Source organism: Oncorhynchus tshawytscha, linkage group LG31 (assembly GCF_018296145.1).
Source record: "Oncorhynchus tshawytscha isolate Ot180627B linkage group LG31, Otsh_v2.0, whole genome shotgun sequence".
In the NCBI taxonomy this organism is placed as follows: Eukaryota; Metazoa; Chordata; class Actinopteri; order Salmoniformes; family Salmonidae; genus Oncorhynchus; species Oncorhynchus tshawytscha.
Window position 1 is genome coordinate 7,736,897 of NC_056459.1, and position 21,130 is coordinate 7,758,026.

General features: G+C 43.9%; 1 protein-coding gene across 2 annotated transcripts; it reads right to left on the reverse strand.

The window, feature by feature from the left end:
• Positions 1-856: 856 nt before the first annotated feature.
• Positions 857-21,130, reverse strand: LOC112233282 (zinc finger protein 574-like). Of its 2 annotated transcripts, none has more exons than XM_024400804.2 (7): positions 20,808-21,130; positions 16,841-16,989; positions 15,263-16,100; positions 14,538-15,054; positions 11,753-11,850; positions 10,211-10,606; positions 857-1,703 (listed from the first exon to the last, which is right to left on the reverse strand). In XM_024400804.2, exons 2-7 carry the CDS (start codon positions 16,979-16,981, stop codon positions 1,213-1,215), a joined length of 2,481 nt encoding a protein of 826 aa, XP_024256572.1. In that variant the 5' UTR covers positions 16,982-16,989; positions 20,808-21,130; the 3' UTR covers positions 857-1,212. The 2 variants fall into 2 exon arrangements, with proteins under 2 accessions (XP_024256572.1, XP_024256570.1); XM_024400802.2 differs by having other exon boundaries at positions 10,218-10,606; positions 20,808-21,129.

Sequence of the window (21,130 nt, forward strand, 5' to 3'; positions counted from 1 at the left end):
AACTGTGCTTAAAAAGGAGAACGTGAAAAGAGAATATCCAAGCCAGCAATTTGGTTCGGATAAGCACTATAGTCTGAAACAGGTAAAAACGTGAAGACATCAGCCTCATTCATTCTTGATCTGGCTAAATCGGAATAATACGACAAAGCAAATGACCGACACTTATCCTTCATTTCAAGGTTTATATCAGATCAACGTGCAGCCATTCCGTTTTAACGACACCCCCTGCGATGCATACACACCATAGGAAGTGAGGGCACTTCAAGCTTGATGCTTCATTTGACAGCACAAGTGTCTCATTGACTTAACTGCCTACATGCCTATCTGCCCGCATTGCAGACATGCTCCTGGAAAAAACAGATCAATTTCAGTTCCAGTCTGACCTGGTGTCAAAATGTGCTGGCATTCTAAACAAGCCTGGCTGGGACTGACACCATTAGCACTTGGATGCCTCTAACCCAGACAGCTGCCAACAGTCGGCATCTTTAGACCTCCCTCCCCACCGCATCAACTGCTGTCAAGGGATTTGTTACCACAAATATACCACTAAATAGCTTTCCCACGCCAAACAATCTCTATCTGAATCAAAGCCTAGTTTACCTAGCTTTGGGGACCCTTTTCGTGAGTGGGTTTTGTGATTCACAGATCCTTCAGTTCACCTCGTTCTTAATTCTCACTCTGAGCAAGGGAGAACAGGACATTGTTGACTAGTAACAGTGAGTAAAACTATTTAGAAATAGAAACATTTTGTCAAGCAAGCACTTTAGTGAAGGGCTTACATTTATTGTCTTTCCAATAAAACCCATTGAATCGTTTGAGAGAACCCCCATGTCGTCTCCCTGCAAAAGGATGCAAGTTAAAAGGAAAGAGCATTTTATTCAAAGAAATAGAACAGATTGTGAAGGCACTCTGTGTCAAATTGAGATTGAACACAGGCTCAAACATTCTACTAGAAATAACTTTCTTCAAAGCCATTCTATACATCTGTACTTAAATTGAGAACTGATCCTCGTAATCCTAACACCGCACCAACCCTTCACATTTTATTTATTCAAGTCCCACTTCACTCCGTTCCCCTCACTCCCTGCTCTCCACCCACTTCTTATCCTCCTTTTAGATTGTGACAGTTCTTCTCAGAAATGATTTTCATCCAGGTGTCCTTGGCAGCCTCTTGTGAAATGTCTGAAGTTGCATCAACTTTTCACCCGCTGCTCACCAGGCTGCTCCACGATGACCTCGATGACCACAGTCCCGGCCTGCCCGTTGCCCACAGCAACTGAGGGGTGCAGGAGGACAAGGGGAGCAGATACGGAAGAAGACCCTCCCTGAGAGACCACTTGGGGCTGAACAAGTAAGATCGTACGCACAGCCGCCTGACCCTCCATATTGTCCATATTCCCCTGTATTTTGAGCCCTAGGACAGCGGTCTGCTCTCTGATGCCCTCTTGTGGCTGTGGGGGGGGGCAGCAGCGGTGGGTCTTGCGGTGCTTTCCCAGGTTGGAGAGGGAGCGGAAGGCCCGGTGGCACACGGGGCAGGAGAATGGTTTCTCGCCACTGTGAGTGCGGGCGTGCTCGGTGAGGCGGGCGGCCAGGACGAAGCTCTTGCCACAGACACCGCAGACGAAGGGACGCTCGCCGCTGTGCAGACGCTCGTGGTCGCGCAGGTGAGGGATCTGGCGGAAGCTCTTCCAACATTGGGAGCACTGCGGAGAGGAAAAGGAGGAGGGTAGGGCAGGAAGAGGGAGGCAAGGTTGGAGTAGGAGGGAGGCAAAGATACAGAAAGACAGTTATTGCTAATGTGAGCACTCAAAAACATTATCAGGTAGAGGAAAACAGCGTTTAAGTGAAAATACTTTGAAAAGGCTACCTTACAATGGCCTTTAGATACTGGCCCAGAGTGTTCAAAGATTAATAGGGGTCTAATGAGCTGCTAAGAGCTTTATACTCAACACCCTGAGCCTGGAGTGTTACCCAATAGACGGTTGCTAGGTGACGTACAGTGTCACCCCCAAGTATTCATCCCCTTGGCGTTTTTCCTATTTTGGTGCATTACAACCTGTCATTTAAATAGATTTTGGGGGGGGATTTCATTTAATAGACATGCACAAAATTGTCCCAATTGGTTTAGTGAAATGACAAAAATAACTTGTTCCAAAAATGTAAAGAAAAAAATACAAAACGGAAAAGTGGTGTGTGCATATGTATTCACCCTCTTTGCTATGAAGCCCCTAAATAAGATCTGGTGCAACCAATTACCTTCAGAAGTCACATAATTAGTTAAATAAAGTCCACCTGTGTGCAATATAAGTGTCACATGATCTCAGTATATATACACACACCTGTTCTGAAAGGCTCCAGAGTCTGCAACACCACCAAGTAAGCGGCACCATGAAGACCAAGGAGTTCCCCAAACAGGTCAGGGACAAAGTTGTGGAGAAGTACTGATCAGAGTTGGGTTAAAAAATATCAGAAACTTTGAACATCCCAATGAACACCATTAAATCTGTTTTTAAAAAATGGAAAGAATATGGCACCACAACAAATCTGCCAAGAGAGGGCCGCCCACCAAAACTCATGGACCAGGGAGGAGGGCATTAATCAGAGAGGCAGCAAAGAGACCAAAGATAACCCTGAAGGAGCTGCAAAGCTCCACAGCGGAGATTGGAGTATCTGTCCATAGGACTACTTTAAGCCGTACACTCCAGAGCTGGGCTTTACGGAAGAGTGGCCAGAAAAAAAGCCATTACTTAAAGAAAAAAATAGGCTAACATGTTTGGTGTTTGCCTAAAGGAATGTGGGAGACTCCCCAAACATATGGAAGAAGGTACTCTGGTCAGATGAGAATAAAATGTAGCTTTTTGGCCATCAAGGAAACTGCTATGTCTGGCGCAAACCCAAAACCTCTCATCACCCCAAGAATACCATCCCCACAGTGAAGCATGGTGGCAGCATCATACTGTGGGTATGTTTTTCATTGACAGGGACTGGGAAACTGGTCAGAATTGAAGGAATAATGGTGCTAAATACAGGGAAATTATTGAGGAAAACCCGTTTCAGTCTTCCAGAGATTTGAGACTGGGACAGAGGTTCCCCTTCCAGCAGGACAATGACCGTAAGCATACTGCTAAAGCAATACTCGAGTGGTTTAAGGGGAAACATTTAACATTTCTTGGAATGGCCTAGTCAAATCCCAGACCTCAATCCAATTGGTATGATTTAAAGATTGCTGTACACCAGCAGAACCCATCCAACTTGAAGAATGGGCAAAAATCCCAGTGGCTAGATACGCCAAGCTTATAGATAAGGGGGTGAATAGTTATGTACGCTAAAGTTCTGTTATTTTGCCTTATTTCTTGTTTGTTTTACAATAAAACATATTTTGCATCTTCAAAATGGTAGGCATGTTGTGTAAATCAAATGATACACCCCCCAAAAAAATACATTTGAATTCCAAGGCAACAAAATATAAAAAAATACCAAGGGGGTGAATACCTCCGCAAGCCACTGTACAACGCCTCTTATCAGCCATGTTGGAAGACCACCATATCAATTCTTCCGACGACGACAACAGCTGAGTGGCTACCCCAAAGTTCATGATAACAGTGCCTAAAAACTAGTTGATTCATCACCACAGTCAATTTCTGTGCAGTAATTGGCTGCTCGAAGGCAGGAAATCATGTTTTTCCAGATTACTCGCAATCATGAAACACTAAAAGGAGATATGGCTGACTAAGGCTCTACAGACGGTAGTGCGTACGGCCCAGTACATCACTGGGGCCAAGCTTCCTGCAATCCAGGACCTATATAATAGGCGGTGTCAGAACAAAGCCCATAAAATTATCAGACACTTCAGTCACCCAAGTCAGACTGTTCTCTCTGCAACCGCATGGCAAGCAGTACCGGAGCTCCATGTCTGGGACCAAAAGGCTCCTTAACAGCTTCTACCTCCAAGCCATAAGACCGCTGAACAATTGCTCAAAATGGCCGACTGACTATTACATTGACACCCCCCCCATCTTTTTGTACAATGCTGCTACTCAGTTTGTTTATTATCTATGCATAGTCACGTCACCCCTACCTACATGTACAAATGACCTCTAACCTGTATATAGCCTCGTTATTGTTATCTTATTGTGTTACTTGGTATTTAAAAAATGTACTTGAGTTTTTTAGGAAATATTTTCTTAACTATTCTTGAACTGCCCTGTTGGTAAAGTAAGTAAGCATTTCACGGTAAGGTCTACACTTGTTGTATTCGGCGCATGTGACAAAAAGTTTAATTTGCCTCAAGAACTGTCAGAAAAGCGAAGAAACCTTTCTGCCCATCAAGACCTGAACCCAGACATCTGTCAGTACAGGGTCTGCTCCGATCATTTCATCACTGATAAGTCTGATGAATTTCAAGTTTAGTTTAGCTGTTACGCTAACTAGGCGCTGACAATTCTGTTAGCCAACATTAGCTAGCTAGCAAAATAGCTTGTAGTCTAGCTGTTAGCATGCATCTCTTATAGGCAGTGCGTGAGTTTCACATTTTTGAGGAAGCTATTTTTCACTACAAAAATGCACCTTTATAATAAATAATAATAAAACATTGCATGCATCGATCATCACATTTGCAGACTAATGAAAAACTATTCCTAATGTGGTGAGTAGATTGAGTTATATTAATAGCCTAATAAATTGACTATCAAATCTACAGTGAGGGAAAAAAGTATTTGATCCCCTGCTGATTTTGTACGTTTGCCCACTGACAAAGAAATGATCCGTCTATAATTTTAATGGTAGGTTTATTTGAACAGTGAGAGACAGATTAACAACACAAAAATCCAGAAAAACTTAAGTCAAAAATGTTATACATTGATTTGCATTTTAATGAGGGAAATAAGTATTTGACCCCCTCTCAATCAGAAAGATTTCTGGCTCCCTGGTGTCGTTTATGCAGGTAACGAGCTGAGATTAGGAGCACACTATTAAAGGGAGTGCTCCTAATCTCAGTTTGTTACCTGTATAAATGACACCTGTCCACAGAAGCAATCAATCAATCAGACTCCAAACTCTCCACCATGGCCAAGACCAAAGAGCTCTCCAAGGATGTCAGGGACAAGATTGTAGACTAGGGCTACAAGACCATCGCCAAGCAGCTTGGTGAGAAGGTGACAACAGTTGGTGTGATTATTCGCAAATGGAAGAAACACAAAATAAATGTCAATCTCCCTCGGCCTGGGGCTCCATGCAAGATCTCACCTCGAGGAGTTGCAATGATCATGAGAACGGTGAGGAATCAGCCCAGAACTACATGGGAGGATCTTGTCAATGATCTCAAGGCAGCTGGGACCAGTCACCAAGAAAACAATTGGTAACACACTACGCCGTGAAGGACTGAAATCCTGCAGTGCCCGCAAAGTCCCCCTGCTCAAGAAAGCACATATACATGCCCGTCTGAAGTTTGCCAATGAACATCTGAATGATTCAGAGGACAACTTGGTGACAGTGTTATGGTCAGATGAGACCAAAATGGAGCTCTTTGGCATCAACTCAACTCGCCGTGTTTGGAGGAGGAGGAATGCTGCCTATGACCCCAAGAACACCATCCCCACCATCAAACATGGAGGTGGAAAAATTATGCTTTGGGGGTGTTTTTCTGCTAAGGGGACAGGACAACTCCACCGCATAAAAGGGACGATGGACGGGGGGGCCATGTACAGTCAAATCTTGGGTGAGAACCGCCTTCCCTCAGCCTGGGCATTGAAAATGGGTCGTGGATGGGTATTCCAGCATGACAATGACCCAAAACACACGGCCAAGGCAACAAAGGAGTGGCTCAAGAAGAAGCACATTAAGGTCCTGGAGTGTCCTAGCCAGTCTCCAGACCTTAATCCCATAGAAAATCTGTGGAGGGAACTGAAGGTTCGATTTGCCAAACGTCAGCCTCGAAACCTTAATGACCTGGAGAAGATCTGCAAAGAGAAGTGAGACAAAATCCATCCTGAGATGTGTGCAAACCTGGTGGCCAACTACAAGAAATGTCTGACCTCTGTGATTGCCAACAAGGGATTTGCCACCAAGTACTAAGTCATGTTTTGCAGAGAGGTCAAATACATATTTCCCACAATAAAATGCAAATCAATTTATAACATTTTTGACATGCGTTTTTCTGGATGTTATTCTGTCTCTTACTGTTCAAATAAACCTACCATTAAAGTTATAGACGGATCATTTCTTTGTCAGTGGGCAAATGTACAAAATCAGCAGGGGATGAAATACTTTCTCCCCCTCACTGTGCATAGCTGAGTGCATCGTGGAATAGGCCTTTAAGGCCATATCAGATACTTTTTTTTTCTTTGCACAGGAAATATTTGGCTTTCGATAAACACATTTCATGCAACTCTACTACACTTTATATGACTGGAGACATAAGCAATCTTTTTTTAATACAACAAATCACAGGGTAGCCTAGGCCTTCCTTGCTGAGACTGACAAACAGAACAATAAAAACAACCTTGTGTTGAATGCAACCATCTCATCTAGGCCGGCAAAAAAGGGGAGACACAAATTGTACAAAATCTCGACAATGTTTTGAACGGTCATCCAACTCGGAATGCCAAGTCGGAAACTCAGGCATTTTTCTAGAGCGCTGACTTTCTTACCTGAAGATCACTGACGTCAAGATTTGACTTACCTCTACTATAAAAGTTAACAATTAAAACACTTCACTTCAAAAGAACTAACACTTTATTTCATATAATTTCAAAGTGTACAAGTGGGCTAACTCATAAGATGTCTAACCGTAAAGGTTATTTTAGTAACATGTAGGCTATTATTACTAAAGCATAATTTCAGGTGAAAAAAAAAGTGATAGCAATGACAGTCAACGTTGCTCCACTGATCACTGTTCTACTTGCTGTGCAGACTTCTATTCCAGCCCAGCAATAGCACACTTTACTTATCAACTAATTAGGTTTGATAAGGCGAATCAGGTGTGTTAGTGCTGGGCTGGAACAGAAGCCTGCATACCCAGCAGGATTGACCTGCTCGAGTTGTAATAGGGTTATACATTGTGTGTGACTTAATTATTATTATTTTTTGTTTACATTTGCTAACATTAGGTACACATATAACCCATGGTATACAAGGGTGTATACCCTTATTCTCTCGGGACATTCACTGAGACCTTATCTGCAGACAGGGTTCCACAGCTCTCTGTATCTGAGAACCGAAGACATAAACAGGCTTCATTATACTCAAATTAGACCGCACGGAATATTATGCAATATCTCTGTCCTCAGTTTCTCTCGCTAGGTACTAGAACTGGAGAATATTTTCACAATGTCCTCCCACAAAAGATACCTGCCCTATCCAAAGTAGCCTACTCTCTCCCTTCTCTGACAGTTGGAGCTGCTAACATGAATCCTTTCACCCTCTTCCATGACTGTTTGCTAGCTACCTAGCTATGAATGCATGGAGTTTGTGTTTTAATTTACAATGATAAATACATCATGGTATCTAACTATCTAATATGAAGTTAGCTAGCTGGTAACATTTTATTAATTTAGCTAGCTATACAGTATGTAAAGTTAGCTAGCTAACATTACGTTAGCAGCTTATTTGAGTTAGCCTGCACATTAGTTCCTGTAGTAAGCTATCTAGCTAATATTACATAGTCAAAGAAAAATTTTCACTTACTTAAATAGGTTCTCCCACTGAATCAGTTTTCTGGTTCCTTACAGAAAACGAAATCATGGGCAATCTTCCCGATGGTAGCCAGCCATGTGGACGATTGGATTTGATTTGATTTTGATTTATTCGATTGGAGGACTTCCAGGGAGGATGAGGTAGAGAGAGGCCAAACTTGGCAGAAAATCTATCTCCCTCCAGCAGTTGGCTATTTTTCGTTGTTTTGACTACCAAGCAAGGAGTTTTTGTATGGAGGTCAATGAGTGTCAATTTTGGTCAACAAAAAATGTTATGGCTTATTTGCTACGTAAGGTTTATTTAACCTAATATAAGTTTTTGTAATGCTTAAGTTGTTACGAGTGTACTGATCTAAGTAGGAGACGTGACATCCTGGCAACTTTGAGTAAAAACACTTTCGATCTTGAGATGGCTATGCATATTCATGGTATGAGGCTAGTAGCATAGCATCGCTCTCCAATTGAATACAGGCGCATCAAATACTCAGAAAAGGATTACAATAATTTGATGTATCCACCAATCCACAAAGAAAAGGATAGATGGGAGCTTGAAAGCCCACCATGCCACTTTGTGGACAACAACTCCCATTGTTAGGGCGGAGAGACATTGTACAGTGAATTCGGAAAGTATTCAAACTCCTTAACTTTTCCCACATTTTGTTACGGCATTATTCTAAAATGGATGAAATAGTCCCCCCCCATCAATCTACACACAATACCCCATAATGACAAAGCAAAAACAGGCTTTTTGCAGAAGTTTTTGCACATTTAAATAAAATGTAAAAAACAAATATCACATTTACATAAGTATTCAAAACCTTTTATTCAGTATTTTGTTGAAGCACCGTTGGCAGTGATTACAGCCTCGAGTCTTCTTGGGTATGACGTTACAAGCTTGGCACACCTGTATTTGGGGAGTTTCTCCCATTCTTCTCTGCAGACCCTCTCAAGCTCTGTCGGGTTGGATGGGGAGCGTCGCTGCACAGCCATTTTCAGGTCTCTCCAGAGATGTTCGATAATGTTCAAGTCCGAGCTCTGGCTGGGCCACTCAAGGACATTCAGCGACTTGGCTGTGTGCTTAGGGTTGTTGTCCTGTTGGAAGGTGAACTTTCGCCCCAGTCTGAGGTCCTGAGTGCTCTGGAGCAGGTTTTCATCTAGGATCTCTCTGTACATCTTTCCCTCAATCCTGACTAGTCTCCTAGTTCCTGCTGCTGAAAAACATCCCCCACAGCATGATGCTGCCACTACCATGCTTCACCGTAGGGATGGTGCCACGTTTCCTCTAGAGGTGACACTTGGCACTCAGGCCAAAGAGTTCAATCTTGGTTTCTCATGGTCTGAGAGTCCTTTAGTTGCCTTTTGGCAAACCTCAAGCGGGTTGCATGTGCCTTTTAGGGGAGAGTGGCTTCCGTTTGGCCATTCTACCATAAAGGCCTGATTGGTTGAGTGCTGCAGACATGGTTGTCCTTCTGGAAGGTTCTCCCATCTCCAGAGAGTAACTCTGGAGCTCTGTCAGAGGGACCATCGGGTTCTTGGTCACCTCCTCGACCAAAGCCCTTCTCCCCCGATTGCTCAGATTGGCCGGGTGGCTAGCTCTAGGAAGAGCCTTCGTGGTTCCAAACTTCTTCCATTTAAGACTGATGGAGGCCACTGTGTTCTTAGGGACCTTCAATGCAACAGCAATTTTTTGGTACCCTTCCCCAGATCTGTGCCTCGACACAATCTTGTTCTCGGAGCTCTACGGACAATTCCTTCGACCTCATGACTAGGTTTTTGCTCTGACATGCACTGTCAACTGTGGGACCTAATATAGACAGGTGTGTGCCTTTCTAAACCATGTCCAATCAATTGAATATACCACAGGTGGACACTAATCAAGTTGTAGAAACATCAAGGAAAGGGTCTGAATACTTACGTAAATAAGGTATCCGTTGTTTGAAAAAGTTGCTAAAAATGTCTAAAAACCTGTTTTTGCTTTGTCATTCTGGGGTATTGTGTGTAGATTGATGAGAAAAAGTGTATTTAATCCATTTTAGAATAAGGCTGTAACATAACAAAGCAGAAAAGGTCAAGGGGTCTGAATACTTTTCAAATGCACTGTATATGGTTCATTCCTACTGTTACTGTGATGGTCTGGTTTCCACCAGACTGCCTCTGGTCTTCCAACATGGTGCCCGGTGTGGTTGCTAGGTGATTTGTGACGCAACTGAAAACCCTCTATACAACAACCTGTTGAAGGGGACTAAAGCCGGACAATTTGTTTATCTAGAACTGGTATTTCGGTTGACAAGTTGGAGTAACAATTAACACAGGGTTGCCCTAATACAAACTTTGGTCTATGTAGGGCTGCAAAAATCATGAAACTGTGTCCCAAATTCCCTTGTTTTTCAGAGAGTATTTCTGGAATAAGCAGGGAATGAGCTGAGAGGGAACCCTCTACCTTAGAAATCTGAAAAAGCAGGGAATTTGGGGAAAGTTTTGAAATTTTGCAACCCTAGACCTGCATTGACGTCTTTCACCTCTGACCTGAAAGGGCTTCTCCCCCGTGTGGACTCGAAGGTGGACGCTGAGTGATGAGCCGGTGGTGAAGTCCTTCCCACAGTGATGGCAGTGGAAGGGACGGGGCTTGGGGAGGTCGGCGGCAGCCACCGTGTCCCCGGGCGCCGGGCAGTGGGTAAGGAGGTGCTCTTCCAGGGAGGCGGCCGTTGCATAGCGCCGTCTGCAGGGGGTCATCGGGCAGCGCAAGGGGGTCTGGCCGGCGTGGGACAATCTGTGGAGGTCCAGGCCTTCCTTGGTAACACAGCGATGGCGGCAGAACTCACAGTCCAGAAGCCCTGTGGTCTTGTCCCGCCTTCCGCCTTGGCCACGGCCTCTACCCTGGCCTGTTCCCTTAACCAGGCCTATGTCCACCACTCCTGTACAGAGAACAAAATCTGATTACATGGCACAGAAGCAGCCATGTTAAGTGAGCATATGCATAAAAGCAGAGGGTTAGAAACGTAGAAATGTACATGGTTGATAATATCAGTGAATATATCAAAAGAACCATACAATAACAAGGACATTTACCAAAGTCCTAATTTAACCAAACGAAAATACTTCAGTTGAAATACACTACCGTTCAAAAGTCTGGGGTCACTTAGAAATATCCTTGTTTTTGAAAGAAAATTTTGTTGACCATTAAAATAACATAAAATTGATGGACAACAAATGTGCTTTCTTTCAAAAACAAGGACATATCTAAGTGACCCAAATCTTATGAATGGTAGTGTAGAACATCTTCCATCTTTGTAGGCAACAACTTCTAACAGATACACTAAAATCATCAAGGGGTAAATAAAGTGGCGGGGGAAATTCATTAGTCAAAGTGAAAGGGGGAGTATTCACAAGGCGGAGATGACTGCGCGAGGCCTTGTACGTTGTGTTGCAACACTGCCCTTGACGACCTCGGTAACGGGGCCCTCGCCAGCGCGATTTAATAATGATAACAAAGAACAAAAGCAACAACATAAATCAGCAGGTAATGGCCTGTGAAACGCACAACGCAGCGTATTAAAATAGATCATGTGTTCTGACAGGGGCGGCAGGGCTGGCAGTTGTACGGCATTGTGGGATAGCGGTCGGGATTTCCCTCTCCGCCAAGTCCTTTCTCTTATACGTTTAGTTAGCGGTTAGTGGTTCGTATGGATATGAAAGCCCGCTGACTTTATTAAATGTCATTTAAACGATATTACGCTGGCGCACTCACCCGCAGAGTACGGGCGCGATCCATCGCTTAGCCGAGGGCAGACTTGATGTAGGGAAGAGCATATGGCACAGAGACTGGTGTAGATAAGCGTGCATATGCAAAGGAACAGGCAGACGGCCAAGTGTAGTAATACAGGCAAGCAGGTGCTCGAAGAGCCACCCACACAGTCAAACACACACCGAGAAACCCACAGAATGACATCACGCAGGGCCATCTAAACCATGCGGGTAAAAGATGAAAGATTTGAGGGCACAGACGGGTAAAGAAATCCACACACACGAACGCATGCACACACTATTAGTATTCCTCTGACCGTCGTGTGTGAGAGCATGAAGCTTCAGCCTGCTCTTGTGGAAGAAGTGTTCCCCACAGATGGAGCAGGTGAACGGATACTTCCCTGTGCGAGAGTATCTGACGGCCATTTCAAGGGAAAAGAGAGGGGAAAAAGAGACAATTAGATGTGTTTTTCTGAAAATATAGAGATAACATTTCAAGCGAAAAGCCCTTATTTCCAACATTCACCATAAGGCCAAGATTCCTTCCTTACCATGTGACCAGACCATTCCCTTACCGCGTGACCAGTCCAGGAAAGACTTCTGGCCCTAATCATGGTCCTATATGCAATTCACAATAAGACAACATCTACACCACCTCATACAAATTCAACATAGGACAGCCTTATACATGTGTATTCAAACAGAGTGGTGCTAATATATGTAGACTGTTTTAAAGCTTTGCGCCACAAGTCATGACTGTTGATCAACACAATCCTTCTGCAATAGACATGACACGTATAACACTTCTGACCCTGTGTTTATCACATTCCCTCTCGCATATAATAAAAGCTGTGTTGTCTGTGTGTGTGGTAAACTGTCCTAGTGGATGATGCAATCAGAAATCGTCTGAATGAAAGCTAATGAGTCGTGGCGCAGTGTCATTACTTCCACCCCCCACTCCCCCCCCAAAAACAGTAAATTGTGAGTGAGAGCAGGTTGGTTGGCACTGTGCTGGATTGTGTTCATTAGGCACCAAATGGAAGAAAACAGGCTGAAACAGGGAGGGACTACATGGAGTAGTCTAATAAGAACATAGAATTTTTTTGTTTTCCGATGAAAAACATTTTGCTACGGTGTGCCATAATGAATACTGGTGTCTATGATGGGTGGTGAAGAGCAAAAAGAGAACTAATGGGCTAGTCACATAATGGCACGTGTGTGTGTGAGCAAAAAGAGAACTAATGGGCTAGTCACATAATGGCACGTGTGTGTGTGAGCAAAAAGAGAACTAATGGGCTAGTCACATAATGGCACGTGTGTGTGTGAGCAAAAAGAGAACTAATGGGCTAGTCACATAATGGCACGTGTGTGTGAGCAAAAAGAGAACTAATGGGCTAGTCACATAATGGCACGTGTGTGTGAGCAAAAAGAGAACTAATGGGCTAGTCACATAATGGCACGTGTGTGTGAGCAAAAAGAGAACTAATGGGCTAGTCACATAATGGCACGTGTGTGTGAGCAAAAAGAGAACTAAATGGGCTAGTCACATAATGGCACGTGTGTGTGAGCAAAAAGAGAACTAATGGGCTAGTCACATAATGGCACGTGTGTGTGTGAGCAAAAAGAGAACTAATGGGCTAGTCACATAATGGCACGTGTGTGTGAGCAAAAAGAGAACTAATGGGCTAGTCACATAATGGCACGTGTGTGTGAGCAAAAAGAGAACTAATGGGCTAGTCACATAATGGCACGTGTGTGTGAGCAAAAAGAGAACTAATGGGCTAGTCACATAATGGCACGTGTGTGTGTGAGCAAAAAGAGAACTAATGGGCTAGTCACATAATGGCACGTGTGTGTGTGAGCAAAAAGAGAACTAATGGGCTAGTCACATAATGGCACGTGTGTGTGAGCAAAAAGAGAACTAATGGGCTAGTCACATAATGGCACGTGTGTGTGAGCAAAAAGGGAACTAATGGGCTAGTCACATAATGGCACGTGTGTGTGTGTGTGTGGGGAAGTCTTGTGTAGCCACATAATGGTGGGTCCCACCAGACAGATCTCTCAATGTGATTACACTGTCAATACATATCCTCGGGCAAGAATTTAAAAAAAATTGCAATGGAGTATTCCCATCACTAACGAAATAAGATTGACCACGACTTATAAATCGATTCCTTATACTTGTGTTATTATACTGGAATTTGTTAAGTCCATGATGGTCGGGAACTATTGTTGATTATTGAAGCATCCGTCTATTAATAATACAAATATGACTATTATAAATTCCATCATTGACTGAACACTTTCCCGCATCAAATGGTCAAATACTCCAGTCCCCCAAATCATAGACTTTTCTCTCTGCTACCGCACGGCAAGCGGTACCCGGAGCGCCAAGTCGGAGAGCAAAAGGCTTCTGAACAGCTTCCACCCCCAAGACATAAGACTCCAACACACACATATTGATGCCACACGATCTTCACACATGCTGCTGCTACTCTGGTTTATTACCTAGTCACTTTAACCTCTACCTACATATTACCTCAACTACTCCTTGTATGTAGCCTCGTTATTTTATTGTTACTATTAACTTTTTCAATTAGCTCATTTTTTGTTCCTTTTTAAGTTGGGAAAGGGCTCGTAAGTAAGCATTTCGAGGGTAAAGTCCACACCTGATGTATTCCGCATGTAACAATGAACATTTGATTTGTTTTTATTGGTATAAACTACTTTGTATCTCTGTGCACATTAATTCATACAGAATGTCAAATGTACAGTCTGATGGTTCTGTATGTACGCAGGCCTTGCCTTCATATGTTCAATTGTATTGTATGAGCACGGAGCAGGATGTATTTAATTATGCTCTTGTGCTTCCCATGATAACGCCTTCTCAATTGCCCCAAAGTATTGTACTGGTCTGAATGAAGAGCAATCGGTAATCAACTTAGTATTGTGCTGTTACACAATGTAATTACCAGTGTTTTTTAAACACCTCAACTAAGAGGCCACATCTAAGCAGGCATAGAGAGAGGCATAATTGCCCCTAAGGCGATAAAGTTGAATTGAATTGAATTCAGGCCAAACTGAATTGATGGCCAGACATACCTGTGAACTGGCACCTGAGATGACATTCGGAAGCAGCGTGGATAATCAGGGCATTTGTATCGAAAAAATGTTGGGTACTTTGAGTTCTTTGACTCTAAATCATTGACCGCACCGCGACCCTCCTCCTTCACCACAACACCATCTTTGTTCAAGGCATCCTGGCGTTCGTCTAGTAGGTGGTGGGTCTGGAGCGTGCCCAACAGCGTGTAGTTCTTGCCGCAGCGCAGGCAGTTGTAAGGCTTGCGGGCGCTGTGGGTGATACGGTGGCGCATCACGCATCTGTTGTAGGCGAACGTCATGGGGCAGAGGTCACACTTAAACGGCTTGAGGCCTGAGTGGGCCTGGATGTGGGTGCGCATGCGGCTGCAGCTCTTGAAGAAACGCCCGCAGTGGGGGCACGGTCCGAAGTGGTCCCCAGGTGTTGTTTCCAGGGCCGGTAGGGGGGTGGAAGAGTCGGGGAGGGTGGTGGTAGTGAGGGGTGGATGGGTCGGGGTCTCTTCTCCGCCACTCACCACAGCTGAAAGAATGACGGCAGTCAATAATGAACACTAAAGTAGGCACAAAATGTGAGAAAAAGTTTTGAAAACGTAAGAGGTGCCCCTGGATATTATTCAATGAAAAAAACAGATGAGCATTCTCCTTTTCAAGATTTTTTGCTACATTGTACTCTACTGAACACAGCCCAGTCTTCCATGTTCCTTTAGTAAGCCTACCTAAGTACCTACCACTGTTGCTTTTCCACTGGAACAGAGGCGTAGGTAAAATGTGGTCCACCCGGGGTGTGCAGCCCTCCGAGTCCTTTTCCCCTCTGCCTCGATGCTGCCTGCGGTGGTAGAGGTACTTGGTAGTGTTCATAAAGCTCTCTCCACACACGTCACAGTGATGTAGCGCCCCCGGCAAGCCGTGGATGGCCACACGGTGCAGCTTTAGCGCCGACTCAGTATTGAAGCCCGAGCCACAGGCCGCACAGAAGGAGGTCTGGCTCGAGGAGGAAGCAGTTGGATTGGAACTACAGGCAGCAGGGTTTGTAAACATGGGAGTGTTGGGGAAGGAATGCTGGGAGTTGGAGTTTGTTTCTGATTCCAATTCATTCTCAATGCTATGTTCTTGTTCCATCCGTCCTCCATAGTCTACCTCTTCCTCCCTCTCTTTGTCACCATCCTCCTCTATATTCACATCCATCCCTCCATCACTCTGTCCCTCTACCCCCTTTTCATCTCCTATCGCAGGCTGACACTCTGTGTCCATTTCCTGGTCCCTTGGTTCTGACCCAGTGGTCGCAGAGCAGTCACCCAGCTTGCTGTGCTTCTGCCACAGCTCCAGGGACTCAAACAACGCCTCACATTCCCTACACTGATAGTGGATGAGCAGGGCCGGGCTAGTCAGGTTTTGCGTTTGGGTCTGGTTCTGAGGGATGTTGGAACCGGTCGGACTTCCAGTCGCTCTCTTCTCTATGAGGGAGTGCAGGTAGGGCAGGTTTGGGTTCGTCATGAAGGTTCTCGTTTGGTTTCTCTCTTGGTGCTGGGATGGTCCATTCTGAGACTGAAGCACCACTCTGGAGCTCTAGGACATCACCACACACAGAGAAATGAAGGAAATACTTGAAACACAGAAATAAATAAAAGAGTTATACAAAAACAATAGTTATTTTTGTGATCACTTAATTCATTTTTCGATGCATTTTCTGAATGCTTGTCATGAGTGCAAACCTGTTGCAAGCTGATTAGTTTGTTGCTAAGGATAATAGGTAGCTAGGGACTCATTTTCATAGGAACATAATGCATTAGCTCAGGGAGTATCACACACCAAGGTCCTCAAGGGCCACCGGGTCTACTTTTCACGTTTCTCCCTCCCTGACACTTATGTGATCGATATGACATGTCTCAAATTGCACCCTGGGGCCCAGAGGGTCTAAATAGTGCTCAATAAAGGGAATCGTCTCCCATTTGGGACACATCTAAGGTCTCCAATCTGATGAAAGAAGGCTATGATGAATAGAGGCAGACAACCTGCAGCCCACAAGGACTGTCTGGAGGTTCAGAAGTAGTTGATACCAAACATTCTTCCTTGTAAGTGATGACTAAGAAATCTATCTGCCCAGGCTAGAAAAGGACAAAGTTATCAGACTTTGTAACCAAAAAAACTATTTTAACTACTATCCATGACTTTAACCCTAACTTATCCTTACTCCTAATCCAACATAAAGAACAAATAGCTCATGTTCATCATCTCGATCAGAAAGTCTTGCCATTTTGGTCCTTTCAAACATGGCCATCTAGCGACTTCGCCCAAGGCTGCAGTACCTCGGTATGTGCTGTAGGTGGCGCTGCAGGGACCGTCTCCTCTGTGTTGACAGGTTGGCAGGTGAGCTGATGAGAGATCACCACCTCCAGAGAGTTGAATATCTGGTAGCAGGTAGAGCACAAGTAGAGGGAGGAGTCCATACCTACAGCTGAGAGGAATGCACACATTATACACAAAGTAATACAGTAAAAGGGCACACACACACGATTGCAACCCAATGAACCTATGATTTAAGCAAACACACAAATACTCAACAAGACTGCGATCCAATTAAAACACGCACACACACCAGGACAGAGAGACACAAACACAGTCAGAATAGCTCACATACAGCTGTCAGCCGTCCCTATCACATTGAATGCTTAGTGATGGATAATGCTGGTCGGCAGACATACGGAGGCTGGCTGCACATTAGCTGTTCCCTGGGGGGGGTTGATGGGTGTGAAACAGTCCGTGTGAATTTCTCTATCTATTGTCTCTCTCTCTCTCCTCCTCATCCCTGTCTTTCATTGGACAGTGTGAGAGCTTTCTGAGGGTAAAACAGATGGCTGTTCAACTGTTTGGCTAGGGACCCTTTCTGCCTCAGCCTCCTTGTATACGCACGTGCGCGCGCACACACACACACACACACACACACACACACACACACACACACACACACACACACACACACACACACACACAAACTATGACCCTCGCATCAGAGCAGATTACACAAACACCTGCTGCACCATTTGGTTTCCCTTGGATTGTCACACGCAACCGAGTGTCTATCCGCGTCTGGTGCCGTTAATAACAATCGCAATTCGATTTTGACCTCGATAGGCGCTTGGAGCTAAATATGTTTTAAACGAGTGGAACAGGGTTAATTTACTGAGTTGGCATGATGTAACAGGAGAGTGCAATACCCAACACAACTCTAAGGAGATATGGGAGATCTTAGATGTGTTTCCCAATTCCAAACTCTGTGCCGATCCTGACAACCTTAACCTCGGAGCTCTGTGTTGATCCCAGGGGGTGTCGCCATTCTAACGATGTGGACTTCTACTAAACATCTAAAAGACTCAATTAAATATTCAATTACCTTGGTTGGGTGAATTATAATATGGTGTGGCAGTGTGAGAGTAAAGCATGTCTGTCAACAATGTTTCATCTATTTAGTCAATGAATAGTAAATCACTCAATGTATTAATCTTCAATTTCCAGTCAAAAGTGCTGCCCATGTAAACTGAGGCGGTGGGTTTTGGTGAATATAAGCCCTTTTATTTTGCATCTTTGCAAAAATGTGTTTGTGGAAGGTTATATAAAACTACAGAGAAACTGTGAAATATGGGAGACTGTTGTGCTGATAGTTATAGAATGCCACACAGTTGGCACCATTGCTGACAGCAGCCTTCAGTGCAAAGCAAATACTGATGGACTGTGCAATGAAGCCCCCAGGCTTAACAGCGTATAATGTGCAAACGGCGAGGAATTTCCAAGGAGACGAAACCATTTTATTTTAAATCCCTTAAAAGCTTTGGCACTCGAGCTTGCCTCTCTAACAACTGTACTTAAGGTTAGATATTTTAATGATTTCATTTTTTTTTTTTTTTTTAAAGGAAAACATTGGCAGTTAATCACGTGCACAGGTAATAACCAGGCAACACATCTTTACATACCAAGTGGAAAAACACTGAACTGGCCTGCAGGACTGTAGGGATCCGAAAGTCATTGAAAAAGAACTAGCCTATAGGGCCTTCTTGAATGGTGTTACTGTGTGTATGACAAAGGCAAACACCTGTTAGAACATTACAGACCATGTTCTGACCTAGGCTTATAGGCGTATTCAAGCCTTGATCCTCCAACGGTTTCTTTTGTTCGTTTGTAGGCCTACAAGTGCATTCGGAAAGTATTCAGACCCCTGCCCCTTTTCTACATTTTGTTACGGTACAGCCTAAAATTGATTTTTTTTTTAAAGAAGAAAAAAGTTAAACATGTCCTCATCAATCTACACACAATACCCCATAATGACAAGTCGAAAACAGGTTTTTTGAAATTTGCTATGAGAGCTCAGGTGCATTCTGTTTCCATTGATCATCCTTGAGATGTTTCCACAACTTGGAGTTCACCTGTGGTAAATTTAATTGATTGGACATGATTTGGAAAGGCACACACCTACCTATATATTTTCAATGTCAGAGCAAAAACCAAGCCATGAGGTCGAAGGAATTGTCCGTAGAGCTAGGAGTCTGGATTGTGTCAAGGCACAGATCTGTGGAAGGGTAACAAAACAATTCCGCAGCATTGAAGGTCCCCAAGAACACAGTGGCCTCCATCAGTCTTAAATGGAAGAAGTTTGGAACCACCAAGACTCTTCCTAGACCTGGCCGCTCAGCCAAACTGAGCAATCAGGGGAGAAGGGGCTTGGTCAGGGAGGTGACCAAGAACCCAATGGTCACTCTGACAGAGTGACCAAAGTTCCTCTGTGGAGATGGGAGAACCTTCCAGAAGGACAACCATCTCTTCAGCACTCCACCAATCAGGCCTTTATGGTAGAGTGGCCAGACAGAAGCCACTCCTCAGTAAAAGGCACATGACAACCCGCTTGGAGTTTGCCAAAAGGCACATAAAGGACTACCATGAGAAACAAGACTCTGGTCTGATGAAACCACAATTGAACTATTTTGCCTGAATGCCAAGCGTCACGTCTGGAGGAAACCTGGCACCATCCCTACGGTGAAGCATGGTGGTGGCAGCCTCATGCTGTGGGGATGTTTTTCAGTGGCAGGGAAACTAGTCAGGATCGAGGGAAATATGAACGGAGCAAAGTACAAAGAGATCTTTGATGCAAACCTGCTCCAGAACCCTCAGGAGCTCAGACTGGGGTGAAGGTTCACCTTCCAACAGGATAACAACCCTAACCACACAACCAAGACAATGCAGGAGTTGCTTCGGGACAGGTCTCTGACTGTTCTTGAATGGCCCAGCAAGAGCCTGGACTTGAAACCGATCTAACATCTCTGGAGAGACCTGAAAATAGCTGTGCAGCGACACTCCCCATCCAACCTGACAGAACGTGAGAGGATCTGCAGAGAAGAATGGAAGAAACTCCTTAAATACAGGTGTGCCAAGCTTGTAGCATCATACCAACGAGTCGAGGCTGTAATCACTGCAAATAGTGCTTCAACAAAGCACTGAGTAAAGGGTCTGAATACTTATGTAAATGTCATATTTTAGTTGCTTTTTTTATACATTTGCAAACATTTCTAAACCTATTTTTGCTTTGTCATTATGGGGTATTGTGTGTAGATTCAGAAAAACAATGTAATCCATTTCAGAATAAGGCTGTAACGTAACAAAATATGGGAAAAGTCAAGGGGTCTGAATACTTTCCGAATGCACTGTATGTGGCAATTCTGCCCCTAGCTATAAAAGAAGTAATCTACTAGATGCAATGAACCAATAAACCATTATATATTACAGGCCTAAACACTTCACCGCATTCTATTGTACATAAAGTCTCTTGTAAAATCAGCGGCCTAACCTTTGATAAACTTCTCAGAAATAAATTCACTGTGAAATCCATCCAAGCCTAACAAGTGGTACTGTTCAATATAGTATTGGGATTTCAGTTAAGTATTGGTGCATATATATATTTTTAGTCTGATTTAAACCGTATGCAATGTCGCCCCCTGGCGAGCTATATACAACTTCACAACTTGTGGAAAGATGAGTGTGGAAAGAAATAGTTGCAGGCCTAAGTGTAGGTATATATTTATGTTCAAATATTATTTTGAGCAGATGGTTACCCCGATCTTGTTTGAGATATTGAATCAAGTGACATACATTTATATTGTTTTTGTCTTGTCAAGCATTATTCTTTATGCATACATATTTACAATATTTAAATGGTCCTAAAACATTTCCAGGTGTTGTTAGTAGCTGCATTGTTTGCGTTCTTGTATCAAAGTGGGCTAACTGTACCTGCAAGCCAGACAAGTGGCGTTGGTTGCTATCCCATCGAGCTGAGAAACACTATTGCGCGTGCTTTCTATGGTACAATGGCCGCACCTCTGTAGGTCGATCGTCTATATACTCCCTCTTTCAGAATACATTTTCCTCTCACGAAGGCTTGGTTGCTTGAATACAAATGATCGTCTGCTTCTCGAATAAGCTCAAAAGTAAACGGCCTATCATGAAATGACATAAATGTATTGATACTAACTGCAAATCGACGCTACCAAAATGTTTGCCAAAACATTCGTTGACGTCCTCCTAGTAAAACGCTACTCGATTGGTTACTTTGG